Below are 17814 nucleotides of genomic sequence, written 5' to 3'. Positions count from 1 at the left end.
ATATTATATATGATTACATATATAATTATAGTCCAGTATAGGACTAATATGACCAAAACCATCCCAGAGACAACTGACTATACCCTTCTACAGCTCTGTACATTCACATTACACACAGAATTAAGTTTCAGCTAGTTTTCCTTACCAATGGTACATCCACTTTATCTCTTCTGAGAACCTAAAGTCAGATAAAGTGTTAGATGACATTATGGAGGTATGCATTAGTTACAAATAGGAGGCAACAAGGGAAAAAATGTGATACCCAGACATTTTTTTTTTTTTTTTTCAGTTTTGTTATTTTAATTGTATGTAGCCAAATATAAGCTAAAATACAGTATGTGGTAGTCTTTCTACACCAGTGATCAGGGAACTCGGTCCTCATTACCCCACACAGTGCATGTTTTGCTGGTAACCCAGCAGGTGCACAGGTGTACTAATTACTCACAGACACATTTTATAAGGTCCGCAGGTGGAGTTAATTATTTCACTTGTGATTCTGTGAGGAGACCTGCAAAACATGCACTGCGTGGGGTAATGAGGACCGAGTTCCCTTACCACTGTTCTACACCAACATTAGCCAGGAAGCCATCTATAACAATGATTACGGAAGGTTAAGAGCAACTATAGTGACACTAAATTGTGACCACTCTAGGATGTAAAGCAAGCAGTGTGTAGGTAAACCATGAACAAGGTTGTTACAAAATGGATTTAGCAGCAAAAAGTCCCTGAGACACTGCTTATCCTCAGGCCTCAAAAAGCAGACCTACTATCTGGGCGAAAACAGCGCCCCTGCCACTAAAACGCTTATTTCACTGAAAGTTTTTCGCAAACTTTTTGCCCCGAACGTCCTAACACTGGCCAGTTCGACACTGACTTGATACCTCCCACTAAATGACATTTAACAAAACCAGTGCAGATAAAGTTTCACCCTGTTTCCATTAGACTGCATTATTTTGTATCTGCAATGCGGATCTCCAAGAGAGAGTCACATATCTGTGTGCGACTGAGTCTACATATAAGCTGTGCTACAGTGTAGCAGCGGCAGCTTATTCCAGTAGAAGTTCTGTTCTGCTCAGTTTACAGACTGTCACACACAATATACATGTGTCATGTCAAATTAACCAGCACGGTTTTGTGCTGCTTGGTGTGTTGTGGCTAGCTGTAAGAGGATGCAACCTCCTGCGTCAAATATAGAGCAGGCAGTGTTTTCTATAGAGTACGTTGGGATTTTGTTGTGTGTGTGTGTGTGTGTGTGTGTGTGTGTGTGTGTGTGTGTGTGTGTGTGTGTGTGTGTGTGTGTGTGTGTGTGTGTGTGACTGTGTGTACACAACGTTTGCATAGCAACACTTATTTTAACCAAATTTCATTATTATAATGTCTCCTAATTTTTCATAATGAAATGCAAACTCTGCTCTGCCTACATCGTTATTTTACAGGTGATAACATTTACACTTTAAATCAACTACACCCGCTTCCCCACATCATAAGAAAAACTGTTGGCTTTACTCACCATAAAAGCTCTTCCTTGAAATCCATCTGGGGGTGCCATTACCTCTGGGCTATGTACAGTGAGCTGTGATGGTGGGCACTAACTAGTTTGAGACTGGCCACCATATCGTATAAACCCCTCTCTGTCCACTAGAACCTCCGTCTATGTTTATCAAAGCCAGAGCAAAAAACCCAGGGATCCCAGCATTGAAGAATATTTCACCCAATGCTTGCTTCCCGTGCTCCAAATGTATGGAAGCGGTAAAACTCTAAAAGTGTGTACGGATGACCAAGCAGGTTCCCTACACAGGCGAGCTACCAAGGCACCATGCCATAATGCCCATGAAGTCCCAAGTGCAGGAGTCGCATGGGCCCAAATTGAAGTCGGCACAGTCACATTTGAAAACAAATATGCCTGCCAAATGAATCAACCCTTTAGAGCAAGGGTGGGCAATCAGCGGGTCTCCAGCTGTTGATGAACTATACATCCCAGCATGTCATGTCTTAGTTTTGCTATTTGGTTATGCTCAAACTGATCCAAGGAATGCTGGGATTAGGTAAGCCAATCCCGGGGCATTTTTTCAATCCCGGAATTGGCTTTCCTAATAAAAAAACGCCCTGGCCGCCCCGCATTTACTTACATTTGCAGGGGCGGCCGGCGGCAGGGTGGGAGCCGGGATGCCAGCTTCCTACTTCGGGAGCCGGGTTGCTGGGTCGGCTGGCTGGCTAGGTGGGCGGGCGACTTCATAATGCGGAGTTGCTTGCTTGCTGGGTGGGCTGGCTAGGTGGACGGGCGGCTTCATCTCTGCCTGCCTGCGCAGCGTGACCTCTCGTCACGCTGAGAGGTCACGCTGCGCAGGGTTGCTCTGCCGGGAATGGGAGTATCCGGGCAGCGGCTGAGCGAGTGCTCAGACACTGCCCGGCATTAGACTGCGCATGCGCAGTCTAATCCCGAAAATCCCGGGATTGGAAACTCCAATCCTGGGATTGAAATCCCGGCGTTTTGGGGGCCAAATCCCGGGATCCCGCCGATCCCGATCCCGGGATTGGCCACCCTAGCTGGGATGTGTAGTTCATCAATAGCTGGAGGGTGTTACCATATAGGCATATAGATATTGTTTTATACCACCATTAATGTAATGTGATTATTAACCATAGTATATATTATGTATGTGTATATAAAAATAGGAATAGCTTAATAATTAGGATATCAGAGTTTAATGTTTAGACATCGTAGTATAGCTTTTTGTTTTACTAAAGAATATGAAGGACCACTTTGCAACATATCAAATGCAACTGAATTTATTTAGGAGACAAAATATCTAAGGCATGCTAATTAGCAGAGATAGATGTGTTGATTCCCCCAGTTACATAATACTTATTAACCAAGTATAAACAAAGTAAGGTACTTCACACCCCAGGATGCAAATAACAGAACAATAAGACAAACGGGTATTTAAGGATATACTATTTAGCACAGACTGTATATGTCCTGCTATTGTCTAGTTATATTACAGGACAAGATACAACTGTTTATAGTCACACCCTAGAGGTGGAATAAACCAGGCGCACTTCAAAGAGAACAAACAATGTCAAATGCCATCAAACACAAGGTCCCACCATGCCCACATCCTAGAACATCTGAACAAACAGGAAAACCATAAAACTTGACATCTGGGAATATCAATAATGCCCCGAGAACAGGCAAACTCAATGGGTGAATCTGTAATATAAGGGAGGTATGGATAGTTAGTAGTCAGTTCAGATCAGAGGGACGGCTGAGAAGGAATGGGCTGGAGTGTTGGTCACAGGTAGCTATCGGTATTCACTGGTCACTATGCCCATGTAACTTGTAAGTATATAATTTATGTCAGTATCGTAGCAGTCTAAGTCTGTCAATTGTTTTAATGTCATTTTATGTAATATAAGCAAGGAGGAATATATATATAATAGCATATACATCAATTACTGTGTTAATGTATTCTGTAATGGTTTGTTTTGCCTGTAAATAAATATCAGACTTTCTGAGCTAAAATTACAAGTCTTGAACTCTCATATTTGGGGAATCAAATTATGACAAGTACTCTGCATATTGTATTGTAAAATCTATTAGAATATAATTGCAGACGTCAAATATATATGTTATTATATCAATACCAGATATAATAAATATATTTTACATAATATTTCAATCTCAATAACCATTATTGGGATAAGAGAGATATATGATTCCCTAAACTCAACAATGGCGACCACGGACGGGACTTGTACATTTTGGTATCTGATTGTATGATTATAATATTTATAAGGAGTAGCAGATGCGTGAAGCTGGCTACCTAACCTACAGAATCACAGTGAGGATGTATCTAGGAAAACGTAATACTATTGTGTATTTTTATCTTGCATTGTTTGTAGAACTAGAATAACGTATTGGTAGAACAGAACTGATATTCCATTGTTACCATTATCTGGGAGTGCACGCTTAGATATTGATATATGGCATCATTCAGCAATATTTTGAACTAATACTACATTTACTAGGCTCAGCACAAGGGCTGGTTAGCCTGCTGACATACTGCAAGATCACAGTGGGGTATGTTACTAAATAGGCACATGATAATTGTAAGGCCTAGAATAAAATAGAATGGAAATGAGCATTTCCAAATAAATGATAATTAGTACCAGATATTAGAGTTAACTTTGAGAATCCGGACACTCTCATTGGGAGGATATCTTGTGTACAAAATATAAATATAGCATTGCAAAACGTGTGCAATGCTGAATTCACATAAAGTTGCAGTAGCATTCAGGAAAATGCCCAAAACTGCTACTTTAGGAGCTAAAGAGAAATCAGGTTCATGCCTCAAGAGGGTATGCCTGAAAATGAATGCAAAGGTGCATTCCTTCTTAAAATCCCTAAAGGTTAAGAAGTGTACTCAGAAGAATTCTGAGACAAAAGTAAATTTTCTGGCAGATTGTGAACAAACTGCCCAGATCTTTCATGAAGGGATCACAGAAGCACCCAGCAAAGGTGTTAGGAGCAGGGATGAGACCACAGAGGGGCTCATTCACAAAGAAACTACAAAGTCTGAAATGGTCACAGATGCTAATCAGGGCTCTGTAATAGAGGAAGAAAGTAATATTGTATTGATTAAGGGGGGAGATCAGTACATTGAGAAGGAGAATGATTCTGCAGAATCCACTCTCACAGCCCCCATTGTGACAAAGAAACTTGTGTTGCCCTCAGGGGAACAGACAATAGCCTTGTGTACACACACACCAGTTGTAGGTAAAGTTGTCACAGAGTTAAAAGAGCAAATGTATTCAGCCACAAATATGTTTGAGCTGAGCAATAGCATGAATTTAGGAGTGCATGTTAATTCCCAAAGTAACAATACCTTTGCCTCCCCCACACTGCACCCAGCGACATCTAGTGATGTCCACAATCTCTCAGAGAGACCACATGCAGAGTGGCAATCTGTGAACACCACACAGAAGTACAGGAATGCTAAAAAGCATCACCAGGATGAAAATGTTTATATGTCCTGGAGTCCTAACCATTTTATTTTAGGTTTGGTCAAACATGAAGCTCCGAGTCATACCAAGCATATTTGGCACAGCCTAACAAGTTTTTCGCCCCATAAGTATATTTTTCAGAAGCTCCAAGTTTCCAGACTGAAGAAACTCTCAGGACCACCAAAAGCAAATCGAGAAAAGATGCATCCTGGCAATGACAACAGGGAGTATCGTTCTTTTACTTTTTAGATTAAATCTAGTCCTTGGGTGGTGTAAGAAACTGACACATGTTTAAATGGATACAAGATCCAGATTAAATGTAACCTGCATCATACCTGCAGCAAAGTTTATGTTGTCAGTAACACCTCCTATTACATAGAGGAGAGAAATGGTACAAACCAGAAAACATGCCCAGCAATGTTGGACCAGCAGATAGCACAAAAGATATAGCTAGCAATGTCACACCAGTATGTAAATAACAATGATAGTAATTGTATTTCTTTCTGTTTCAATTTTAGGTTACAAGTTCTACACAGCAGCGTCAATACTAATTGATACAAAACCCCAAACAAAGCTCCAATTCACACAAAGGAACAACTTCTATTAACCCTTTTATTGCTGCAATTATGCAAACAGCCAGTCTCCTGCACAGCCAGTATCTGTGGCCTAAGGAGAATCCAAAAACTGTCACATGGACAAAATCAAAAGACCTTTTTGTTATTATTTTATTTTTCTTTCTTCAGTCCTTCAGAGAAGGAAAAGGCTTAACTACAGCAACTACTGTTTGTTTTCCGGACACATGCACACACCTCTTACCATGTGCATTCCACTGCAAGCATGCAGAATCCTTTTGTACCTACATTTTAATCGCCAATCAACCCACGTATATGATCTTCATTTGTTTTATGTAACTGTATATACCTTGTAAATATTGTATGTTTTTTTCATCTTATTCTTAGGAGTATATGCTGATTATATATGTATATATATATATATATATATATATATATATATATACGCTTCCTTCTTAAAAAGCTTCAAACTAATTTAAATATCAGACAAAGAATGGTATGCCTTACATCAAATTGGAAAAGAAAAAGGTTTTGTTAGTTGTTGGATCATTCTCTGAATACAGACTTAACCAAGTCTAAGAGAATGAATAATAGCATAGATAGAATATTGTAGTTATTGTATATGCACATGGCTGCATATCACACAACACTGGAAGGAATCAGATATAGTCAAACCCATTCTTAACAGATATCTAATATTTGTTTGAAGAAAAATCATAGTAATTTCTTGTATTGATAGGATGTTGTCATAGATATGTCAAATCAAAATATTATTGTTAGTTATTGGATTTAGCTGGTGTATGGTTATTTTAGTTTAAGATAAGATAGTATATAGGAAGGTAGGTAAGAGATCAGAGACTGAATGGTAAATTATTATTCAGTGAGGAAATTTAGTATAAATGGAGTGGATCCTTTAGAATCTACCCCAGACATTTACCTGCCAATGCCTGAAGATAAATGTTCTTATCAACCACTAAAGGAAAAATACTTGGTTAAAGTTTCAACTGCTGTATTCAATGTCACAAACTGTTTTGTTCAACACAACGAGGTTAGGGTTAAAGAGAGACATGGACACTTATCATGATTGCAGCGCGATAATCTTAAAGGACGCACAAGGACACTTGTCACGATCACAGCGATAATCATAAAGGATATACAAAGCAAACTCGCTAAGGACTGCATTAATGAGGGTTATCAAAGGCCCCCGTGTTTTGCAAAACTGTGGTGAAGAAATTTATCAAGACCGCAGCACTCCAAGGGCCACACACATTCCCTCTATACATGGCAACATGGCAAGCAAGTCAACAGCGTCTATGAAGAATTCTACTTCTACGTCCACCATACTGCAAATGTAAAGTGTCTCCAAGAACTGCAACCCACACAGGTGACAGCACTCAGCCAGGAAATCACTGTGAGCAACAATACAAGGAAAGTGTCCTCACACATCGACCAAACAACATCGACAAGGCAAGCCGTGGCGTGGCATATAACTGTCTGTAGCAATGAAAATATTTTCCTCATGAATACTGAATATAAATAACCTCTGTCCCTGGTCAAATTTAGTTATTATAGGGTAAAATAGGTTAATTAAATGAAGGATATTTCATACCAATGGTTAATTTATGTTTAGGATAGTTTGAAAAAGAAAGTTTGGAAATATATATGAAGCAAGTATGGTAATTTACTGTGTGACCAATCAAAATAATTTCTCATGGTCACAAGCGGGGGACTGTTACCATATAGGCATATAGATATTGTTTTATACCACCATTAATGTAATGTGATTATTAACCATAGTATATATTATGTATGTGTATATAAAAATAGGAATAGCTTAATAATTAGGATATCAGAGTTTAATGTTTAGACATCGTAGTATAGCTTTTTGTTTTACTAAAGAATATGAAGGACCACTTTGCAACATATCAAATGCAACTGAATTTATTTAGGAGACAAAATGTCTAAGGCATGCTAATTAGCAGAGATAGATGTGTTGATTCCCCCAGTTACATAATACTTATTAACCAAGTATAAACAAAGTAAGGTACTTCACACCCCAGGATGCAAATAACAGAACAATAAGACAAACGGGTATTTAAGGATATACTATTTAGCACAGACTGTATATGTCCTGCTATTGTCTAGTTATATTACAGGACAAGATACAACTGTTTATAGTCACACCCTAGAGGTGGAATAAACCAGGCGCACTTCAAAGAGAACAAACAATGTCAAATGCCATCAAACACAAGGTCCCACCATGCCCACATCCTAGAACATCTGAACAAACAGGAAAACCATAAAACTTGACATCTGGGAATATCAATAATGCCCCGAGAACAGGCAAACTCAATGGGTGAATCTGTAATATAAGGGAGGTATGGATAGTTAGTAGTCAGTTCAGATCAGAGGGACGGCTGAGAAGGAATGGGCTGGAGTGTTGGTCACAGGTAGCTATCGGTATTCACTGGTCACTATGCCCATGTAACTTGTAAGTATATAATTTATGTCAGTATCGTAGCAGTCTAAGTCTGTCAATTGTTTTAATGTCATTTTATGTAATATAAGCAAGGAGGAATATATATATAATAGCATATACATCAATTACTGTGTTAATGTATTCTGTAATGGTTTGTTTTGCCTGTAAATAAATATCAGACTTTCTGAGCTAAAATTACAAGTCTTGAACTCTCATATTTGGGGAATCAAATTATGACAAGTACTCTGCATATTGTATTGTAAAATCTATTAGAATATAATTGCAGACGGCAAATATATATGTTATTATATCAATACCAGATATAATAAATATATTTTACATAATATTTCAATCTCAATAACCATTATTGGGATAAGAGAGATATATGATTCCCTAAACTCTACAAGGGACACTTATTGCCCACCCCTGCTTTAGAGGCTGGTTAGACTCTCTTCGGTGCTCACTCAGAACAAAACAATCCATGTTTTAAAGATGGAGTACATCTAAATAAATGCACAACGCACGTTCCACATTCAACAGCGCTAAAGAAGAAGAAACTTTATCATGTCACTGAACCATGCCGAAAAGCTGCAAAAACGATATCCTGATTGATGTGGGAAAGCCAATTCCGCTTTAAGGAGAAAGGAAGGTTTAGTGCGTAACACTACCTTATCTTTACGAAAATTGAGAAGCGGAGATTTATATGAAAGTTCTCCTGGCCAAGAGAAAAACTACTTTTAAATTGAGTTATCACAAATCCAAAGATTCCAATGGTTTAGAAAGGGAGCATTTTCTAGGTGTGTGCAAATCTAAATTCAACTCCCAAGGGGGAACTTGTCCGGACATGTATGTGAAGAACCCCCTGCAAGAAGGTTTGAACTTCAGAAACGGTGGCCAATGTCCCTTGAAAAAAAGGATAGACAGGGATGAAATCTGTCCCTTAAGGGAAGATAATCTGAGCCCTTTACTCGAATCATCCTGGCGAAATCATTAAAGCCGGGACACTCGTAAATTATAAAGGTTTCAAGTTGTGTCGTTTACACCATGAAATAGTTATCTCCCATACCCAATGATAAATTTGGGAAGTGACAGGCTTACAAGCCCGTATCATGGTTTTTACAACGGATTGTGAAAACCCCTTGTATCAAGAACCACGCCATCAAAGCCAAGCAAGACAAATCAGTGTGACGGCAACAGATATGGATGCGGGGGCAGACTATACATAACATCTGCCAACATGTTCCGAAGGACTGATTACCAATGACGGCACAGCCAGTGTGGTACACCAAAAGTGCTGTCATGGCATCCACCATGGATGCCTGAGGTTCCCGATACCGAGAATTCTGTGTTGAGACGGAAAACCATTAGAGATATGTCTGGAGAGCCCCATGTGGACACAATTTTTACAAACACTTTCCGCTATAATTCAAACAATAAAATTGCTGTAACTTTATTTTCTGCCCAATAAAGATGTGAGAAACCTCCCTTGTTGCTCACCAGCTGCGAGTGCCAGCTTGCTTGTTTATATATGCAACTGCCATGACATTGTCTGATTGGATTCGGACTGGTAGGCTCTGGAATAAGGGAGCCTGAACAAAGACAAACTCAAACCGCCCTCAATTCCAGTATATGGATGAAAGAGAAGCTTCTTGGATGGACCAAAAACCTTGTAGGTATATATCCAATACCACTGCCCCCTAGCCGGTTAGGCTGGCATCTGTGGTGACAATGATCAATTCATCAGTGACAAATGTCAACCTCTGTTCAAATTTACATCTTGCAACCACCACAGATCTGTCAAAATAATCTGGACATTTGACTTATTAAATCGAGGGTCTACATTAATCCATTGACGAAACCACTGATTTTGCAGTGTACAGGCATGAAATCTGGTGAAAGGGATGGCTCTGAAAGAAGCCACCATTTCCCCAAACAACTGCATAGCCTTGAGGACTGAGCTATGAGTCAATAGCCAAAGTTCCAAGATGGATTGCTGCCAAGTTTCCCAAAAGTGGGCTCCCACCAGAGACTAAGCACTAGAATTTAAAAAGGACCTAGCTATTGCCTTCTCCAAGGCACTAAAACTAGACTACGGTTCTATTGGAGGGGGGAAGGGTTATATAGGGAGTGGGGGGCAGTCTCAAACTAATTAGTGCTCACTACAAAACAAAAACTGTAGTGGAGGTATATCCGCGCCAAACCTGACTGCAGCAATGTCACACCAGGGGATACCACCCCCTACAATCCAAACTCAAAAACACAAACGGTTGACAAGGTTGCGTTTTTTTTTTACTCAAAGTGTATAGTTCACTTTTTTTCCTTATTATGGTAATAATTCTCCCCAGGTATCCGTTCATAGAGAAGAAATAAGAGACGAAAAGTGAAATTGATGAGTACTTGACACAGTATGATGGATCCGTAATCTCAATTAGACTCCTTTTTACTGACCTGTATAACAGGCCATATATGCCCGTAAAGGTATCTTTTATCTGGGTCACAGTTTCTTGATCTAATAGACTCTGCTTGGCATCCACAATTTCAGCAACCCTCACAGTATATGCTCACCTCAGAGAAGCGCCCTATGTTCATCCAAAGGTATCTTTTTTGTCCCACCTTGCCCCTCGGATATAATTCCAGACTCCGACTTGGTCAAGACAGGTAAGTTTATTCCAAATACTTTCCTTAATGTTGTCTACAGCAAAATACCCACAAGTCGTTTTGCTGTAGACAACATTAAGGAAAGTTTTTGGAATAAACTTACTTGTCTTGACCAAGTCGGAGTCTGGAAATATATCCGAGGGGCAAGGTGGGACCAAAAAGATACCTTTGGATGAACATAGGGCGCTTCTCTGAGGTGAGCATATACTCTGAGGGTTGCTGAAATTGTGGGTGCCAAGCAGAGTCTATTAGATCAAGAAACTGTGACCCAGATAAAAGATACCTTTACGGGCATATATGGCCTGTTATACAGGTCAGTAAAAAGGAGTCTAATTGAGATTACGGATCCATCATACTGTGTCAAGTACTCATCAATTTCACTTTTTGTCACTTATTTCTTCTCTATGAACGGATACCTGGGGAGAATTATTACCATAATAAGGAAAAAAAAGTGAACTATACACTTTGAGTAAAAAGACAGCGCAACGTTGTAGTTAGTGCTCAACTCCACATCTCACTATACACAACCCAGAAGTCATGGGATCCCCCAAATGGATGATAAAGGAATAAAATATGTAAAGGTTTACATGCATAGTTAAAACATTTTGTTTTTATATATTGCTATAAAGAAATTCTTTGTGTAGCCGTTTTGATTACATACAGATTCCATAAAGAATTAAACACACTAAAGAAGACAGGCACAAATCAATAACATAATATACAAATCTGGTTATCCACGGTCATGCTGCTTTATGTTCGAAAAATGATTTAGAAGAAGTTGTCCTTTCAGCACCACCAAGTTACAGCTGCACATTTCTTTTTACAAAAAGAAATCACGGTGTCAGTGAATAATATTGGTGTTTACTACTTGGTTTGTTTCTTTAAGCAGTGATTTAGAATGATGTTCCAGCAGTATCATGTTAACACCATGACAACCACAGTTACATGACACAGGAAGCAGACCTATCTGATCTCAATTGCTTCATGTACTATAAAGTACTTCCTCCTTTTTGCCATCACACGACCTACGGAGAGCTATGACCCTCTTTGTTTATGAAAGGCAGCCATATTGAAAAGAATATAATGATATGTGCTAAGACAGTCAAGATGCATACTTAACAGGTATTTAAAGAAAAATAAAAAGTAATTGTGGGATTGCGGTTTTAAGCTTCTGCTACAGTGTAGAAACAATGCAAAGTATTGCAATACTTACAGATACTAGGGAGGATGGAGAAGGAGTAGGAATAGGGAGCAGACCGGCCCCAGGAAGCAAGCTTGATAATGAAGGAGCCGGTGCCAAAAGAGAGAGGGCCTTGGCTTCTTCTGGTATTTTACCTGCAGAAAATAAAAGCAATGTTATTAATGAAGGTTTAACGTCCCGTTACTCCTCATTTAAAATCACTACATAAAAGGAAAAAAAGAAACTATCATAGCCTTAGTAAGAAAGAATAAAAACTTAAGGTAATTGTTTCCCCTCCTGTTATTACCCTGGTCTACAAGGAATCAAAACAAAAAAGTGAGTAAAGCTTCAAATACTAAATCTCATCAAATGGAATTTTACTTATATAACTGAATATACAATTGAACACTTTGAGCTATGGGTCACCTGTACTGGAAACTTAAGGTTCATGAACCAAACGATATCAAGCATGGAGCCAATTCCCAGGGCGTTGTTTTCACGCTGATCGAAAGTTGTGTTACACATGACAACCGTTCGTGTTGGCTGCATCACTAATAGCACACAGAACATCAGATACAGAAAAGAAGAACATTTTTTAAAGTTCAATCCCCAAAAAAATGCAAGTTACCAAAATTTTTTCAAAATAAACCAAAAGTAAAAAAAAAAAAAAACAGAAAAAAAAGGGAGAATGAAAACAAGTCCTATTTAAATATCAATTCCAAATCCACCATTATTATTTGATCATTTTATTTGAGTTAAACTACAGTGTTATAGACAATTCAAAGTTCTATTAAAAAAAAAAAAAAAAAAATTAAGTGCTGATGGTGATTATGGTAGACTAGATTAAACTATACAAGGCTGGTAAGGACTGGTGCAATCCTCCCAGACATGCAATGCCTGTTATATGTATATATAATTGCTTTGCACTGTCAACATGGTCATGTGACTCAATGACCAGATATTGCATCATATTGTAAATGGAAAACCTGTGGGTTACATGTTAAATCGGATGCGTAATACATTCTTTATGGAATGTATAACATTTTGGGTTCCGGCAGAAAAAAAAAAGTTACCACAGCAATGGAGAAGGAACGGCACTTCAAAAGGAATATAGGACATTACATCAAGTGATATGAAGAACACCATTAACATGCAATGCTGCATTACATGTCAAATAGTAAGACTGAATTATCATGTATGCTGTATAAAGGTCATCCCGTCTTTATCCAAATGCTTTCCAGTCGCTCTCAAGAGAATTAGCCCTCACACCACTAAATAAAGACGATATTCCCAATAAACTACATCCAACTAAATATGCACTTCCCAAATTGCAGGAAGACCCTAAAATGACTAGTGCAGAAAGTGTTACCATACAGGATTCTCTATATTTCGGTTAATGCCGCTGGTTTGGCCATACATGCTTGCTAATACTATGCTAATTGACAAAGGGTTCCAGCAACTTTACTGCACTAATGCACCTAACCACTGAAGCATTTTCATGCTGGACAACAACTAAAATACCAGTTCATGCAGCTCCTTCAATTCTACACAGTATTTTAAAATGCATATTAATGTACTTCTGTAATCGGAGCACTGGTAAGGAGTGAGGTTGGGAAAATAAAAACATTAGCAGAGCTGAATTTATAGAAAGAAAAACTGATGAAAGAAATAGTTCCTGATAGCAAAAAAAAAAAAAATAGATAGTAACTGAACTTTTTTTGTATGTTTCCCACAAGTAAAAATATGCTCATTGTCAACTGACTAATTAATGATACTGTAGATCAGTTAGACCAGTGGTTCCCAACCTTTTTTCTCTCAGGTACCCCCTTGATTAGGCTTTTCGTTGATAAGTATCCCCTCCTCTCATTTTGAAATATGGACAGTACTTAGCGGTATGCGGATCCTTATGCATGTCCTTATATTAAGGAGGAGCGGAGGAGTAGTATAAAGCCAGGAATCATGCCCTTCTGTGTCTAGACACTGGTTGTGTATTATCTCCAAGATTCCCGCTAACACCAGTAGGATTAATGCCGCTGCTTCCTCCACCTTTGTCAGTGCTGGGCAGATGACTGCTGATATCTGAGGGCAGCTTGGGAAGCTCCCAGTGGATTGCAGGTCAGGCATATGGCAATATGTCTTCTTCAGCCATCAAAAGACCTTTTCATCATCTGCCATTACCAATATTATTTTCAAGTACCCCCAACTGGTCTGCAGAGTACCCCAGGTTGGGAACCACGAGTTAGACCAAAGGCAAGAGCGCAACCTACTGTATGTGGACGTCTCTCCAGAACAAACAAGGTTATGATGCAAGGGGTGCAAATAAATCTCCTTTTTGTGTATGCCAGATATGCACAGAACAAATCTGGCAGTTATATATACACCAATGTACACTCCATGTCCCTGAAAAATATAGGACCAAGCACACGGATGATACACATATGGGTGTATGGGACATAATGAGACAAAGCTTCATTTCTCTACCTGCAATGACCATTAGTGCAATGTGTAGGGATATTCTAAAACTTGTCCTTCAGAGTTTGCCAGAAGCACACAAAAAGAATGATAAACCCCACAGTAAGCAAAGTGTGCAAACTCAAAGGAGGATTGCAAGCACAAAGTGGCCCTGCGGCACACACGGCAATGTCACCGAACTATACAGGCCAAGTGGAGAACCTCAAAGATAACAGATACTGAACCAACAGCCAAATTATGCTGTGCCGGAACAGAACATGCTAAATTCAAGAAAGACAGCAGCGACGTAAACAATTCATGTAAGTGCCCAAAGTAGGTTTCAGAGTATTCATCAAAAATAAAAGAATGAGAATCTGCAAGACCTTTAGCCAGGCACCAGTCAGACAACACATCTGGAAACAAGGGAATATTAGGAGAAATTCATTATACTGATAAACTTTGAATATCTACTTAAAAAAATTCCTTGAAAATAGAGTTCTCCAAGAAAATCACTTGCAATTCGGCGTTAGAAAACAAAGGTTTCAGCAGTGGACTACACGCTCAGGTAGGAGCAGGATCTTGACAGCGAGACAAAGCCGATACTTCAATGACTTTGTGAATAAGACACAGTAAACATGTTAACTGTTTCAGGTCCAACGACTAGTCAGGCTCAACAGCCCTAGCACTAGTAGCAGATCCAGTGGTGAGCCACTTTAAAATAAAGAACATTAACAGCATTCTATGTAGACCATTTTTGCTTAAAAAAAAGGAAAAATATATATTTAAATCAAACTGTTTGAATTGCAAAAAAAAAAAAACCAAAACATTTGGGCTACAAAGGGTTAAAGATAAGCAGAAACTCGGATGTCAATTAATGTAAATGTAGGAAAAAGGGCCGTAGCAGCCATACCTCCACTTTCACATACAGGAAATATTTCTCTACTCTACATTTGTGGACAAATCTAGGTAAAGACGTAACCCATTGCTTTCTTTAATCCTGGAATAAATACCCAAGCTCAAATGTAGAGTTACAAAGCAACCACACAAACTGCTGCAATGTGTCTCAATGTGGTGATTGGTATGTGAGACTGGTCTACGGGGGAATGTGAGAAACTTGCAGCATACTGCTCCTGTGTGTAGGGGGAGGACACTGTCAGACTTGTATCAACAGATCAGTCCTAGAATGAAAGGAAGTATCCGTGTAATGACACAACATAGAAGTTCTAAACTAATAGAAGAAAATAATTAGCACTAAATGGTTGCATCCAAGAAGTGCAAGATCCAATTAGAAATGCCAATGTGCGGTACATGTGACTGCCCGGAGAACAGCTTACAGGACCCAATTTGCTTTTAACTGAAATGACCCTATAGTACTGTGTTACAAGCATATATAGATAGGGGGCATATAACAGCATTTTCACATTGCATGATGTAAATAGCATCACACTGCAGCCAAATTACATGTGTCTATTATACAATTAGTACAAAAGATGTTAAAAAAAAAAAAAAAAAAAAACAGCAAGCCCTGTGTCTCCCTATGGGCGATGATGTCCGGGGCTATACACACAGAGTGATCAACTCTCCATTTCTAAGTGATCTGGTCAGATCGCTTACAAATAGAGTGAACACTATCACCGTGTCCATAGTCGCTAGTGCAGGCCTGGCCAACCTGTGGCTCTCCAGGTGTTGTGAAACTACAAATCCCAGCATGCAGTTTTAACACTACCTTATAGCAAAACTGTGGCAAGGCATGATGGGGTTTGTAGTTTCACAACATCTGGAGAGCCACAGGTTGGCCAGGCCTGCACTAGTGCCTCTGTAAAAGACATGCTTTGAGAGACACCGCAAAATCAAGAATACAAGACAAAGCAAAGGTACATGACTGACCTGTTATCAATGTCAAGCATTACAAATCTAGTACAGATTTCTGGTCTGTAGGAATCCTTGTCAACTAAAAGGTATAATCTACACAATTACGTATGGGATGAATAAACTATTCCCTTTAAACAAATTACTTGCTGAGAATACCAGAGAATAAATAGGAAATATTATTTCCTTAATTTTATGTCACCTGTAAGTGCTCCTACAGCGCTCCGTACATGTTTGTTTATGGAGAGGTCCAAGGTTAGCTCTTGGACTAGGTCAATAAACCAAATCCAGGTGGTCACAACTACAAGAGGGCTCTTGCTCTAGTTTGTGAGTGGAACATTTTACTTGGATGCTGACTTACCACAGTCTCCCACAGTTTGTAATTTTATTTTACACAGTGCACAAAGCATCGTTTTGTCTGTCTTTTCAGCAAAACAATGGCCATCATTCTACCATGGCCGAATGCCTCAGGTTATCAGGGGGATGGACAACACGCAGCACTTTAAAGACACCCCATAGGTGAATTGTGATGTTCGGGTACATCTCACGCAGATTGGAAGAAAGTGCTGAATACAGGGGTATTATTCTTTTTTTTTTAGGTTACACAAATATCCAACTTTATAAATATTACAAAATAGCTTAGGGCCGTGGCATCCTGGGGTCCCTCAGGTCACTTGCAGGGGGTGCCCTGGGCTGGGGGGTCCAGGACCAATCCAAACCATTTATAGCCAATGAAATTGGCAAAACTTGTTCTTGTGGCTCCTAATCATAACATACTGTATGTGTGCAAACAGAAGTGAATCCTGTCCCTCGTCACCTAACTGACCCTAAGAAAAACATATAAACACAATTGACTTTATTTATAATTTTGTTTTATAAATTTCTCAATAACAAACCTTTGGCCTAGGGGTGCCGCAAAGAAAATACTGAAACGTTAGGGTGCCGCCTTACTTCAAAATAGTTTAGTAACCCCGCCTTATGGTAAAAAAAAAGCCAGTCAATGCCAAGCTGGGAGTTGACTACACATGAGAATAATAATTAGAAGACTGTGGGCTCTAGGAACCGCCCTTCCCAAACTAACCATTAGCTGTTTTTCAAATGTGCCTGGCAGCCAGTGAGAACAATGGCAAATTGCACACGTGCAGCACAGGCTGACCGAGCAAGATGACCAGGGAGGCTTCATAAACAAAGGAAATCAGAAGTGTCCTGACTATTCTAGCTGTAGAAGATTCTCAGGATTCAGGTCCTTATTCAGATCTGATCGCAGTACAAATTTGTTCTCAAAATGGACAAAATCATGTGTACTGCAGGTGGGGCAGATGTAACATGTGCAGAGAGAGTTCAATTTGGGTGGGTTGTGTTTAAACTGATATCTAAATTACAGTGTAAAAATAATGCAGCCAGGATATACCCTGCACAGAAACAAAATAACTCACACAAATCTAACGCTCTGCACATGTTACATCTGCCCCACCTGCAGTGCACATGGTTTTACCTATTTTGAGAACAAATTTGTACTGCGATCAGATCTGAATAAGGGCCTCAATTAAATGAAAGTGGTGAATTTATTACTGCTGAAGGGACCAGAACTATTACCAAAA

General features: G+C 39.2%; 1 protein-coding gene across 12 annotated transcripts in view; it reads right to left on the bottom strand.

The window, feature by feature from the left end:
* Window positions 1-17814, bottom strand: part of SREK1 (splicing regulatory glutamic acid and lysine rich protein 1) — a 56476-nt gene that overhangs the window by 25796 nt on the left and 12866 nt on the right. For all 12 annotated transcript variants that reach the window (XR_014450711.1, XR_014450712.1, XR_014450710.1 and 9 more), the window contains exons 3-4: window positions 11927-12048; window positions 146-178 (exon numbers count right to left, since the gene is read on the bottom strand). Coding sequence is in view for 8 of the 12 variants with exons in the window: in XM_083152770.1 (XP_083008896.1) it covers window positions 146-178; window positions 11927-12048 (155 nt within the window). In the remaining 4 variants the exon portion in view is untranslated. The remainder of the gene's footprint in view (window positions 1-145; window positions 179-11926; window positions 12049-17814) is intronic.

The sequence above is a fragment of the Crinia signifera genome, chromosome 1 (assembly GCF_055691185.1).
Source record: "Crinia signifera chromosome 1, ASM5569118v1, whole genome shotgun sequence".
Lineage (NCBI taxonomy): Eukaryota > Metazoa > Chordata > Amphibia > Anura > Myobatrachidae > Crinia > Crinia signifera.
Note: the sequence above shows the minus strand (reverse complement) of the source record. Positions and strands in the feature narration are given on the sequence as shown.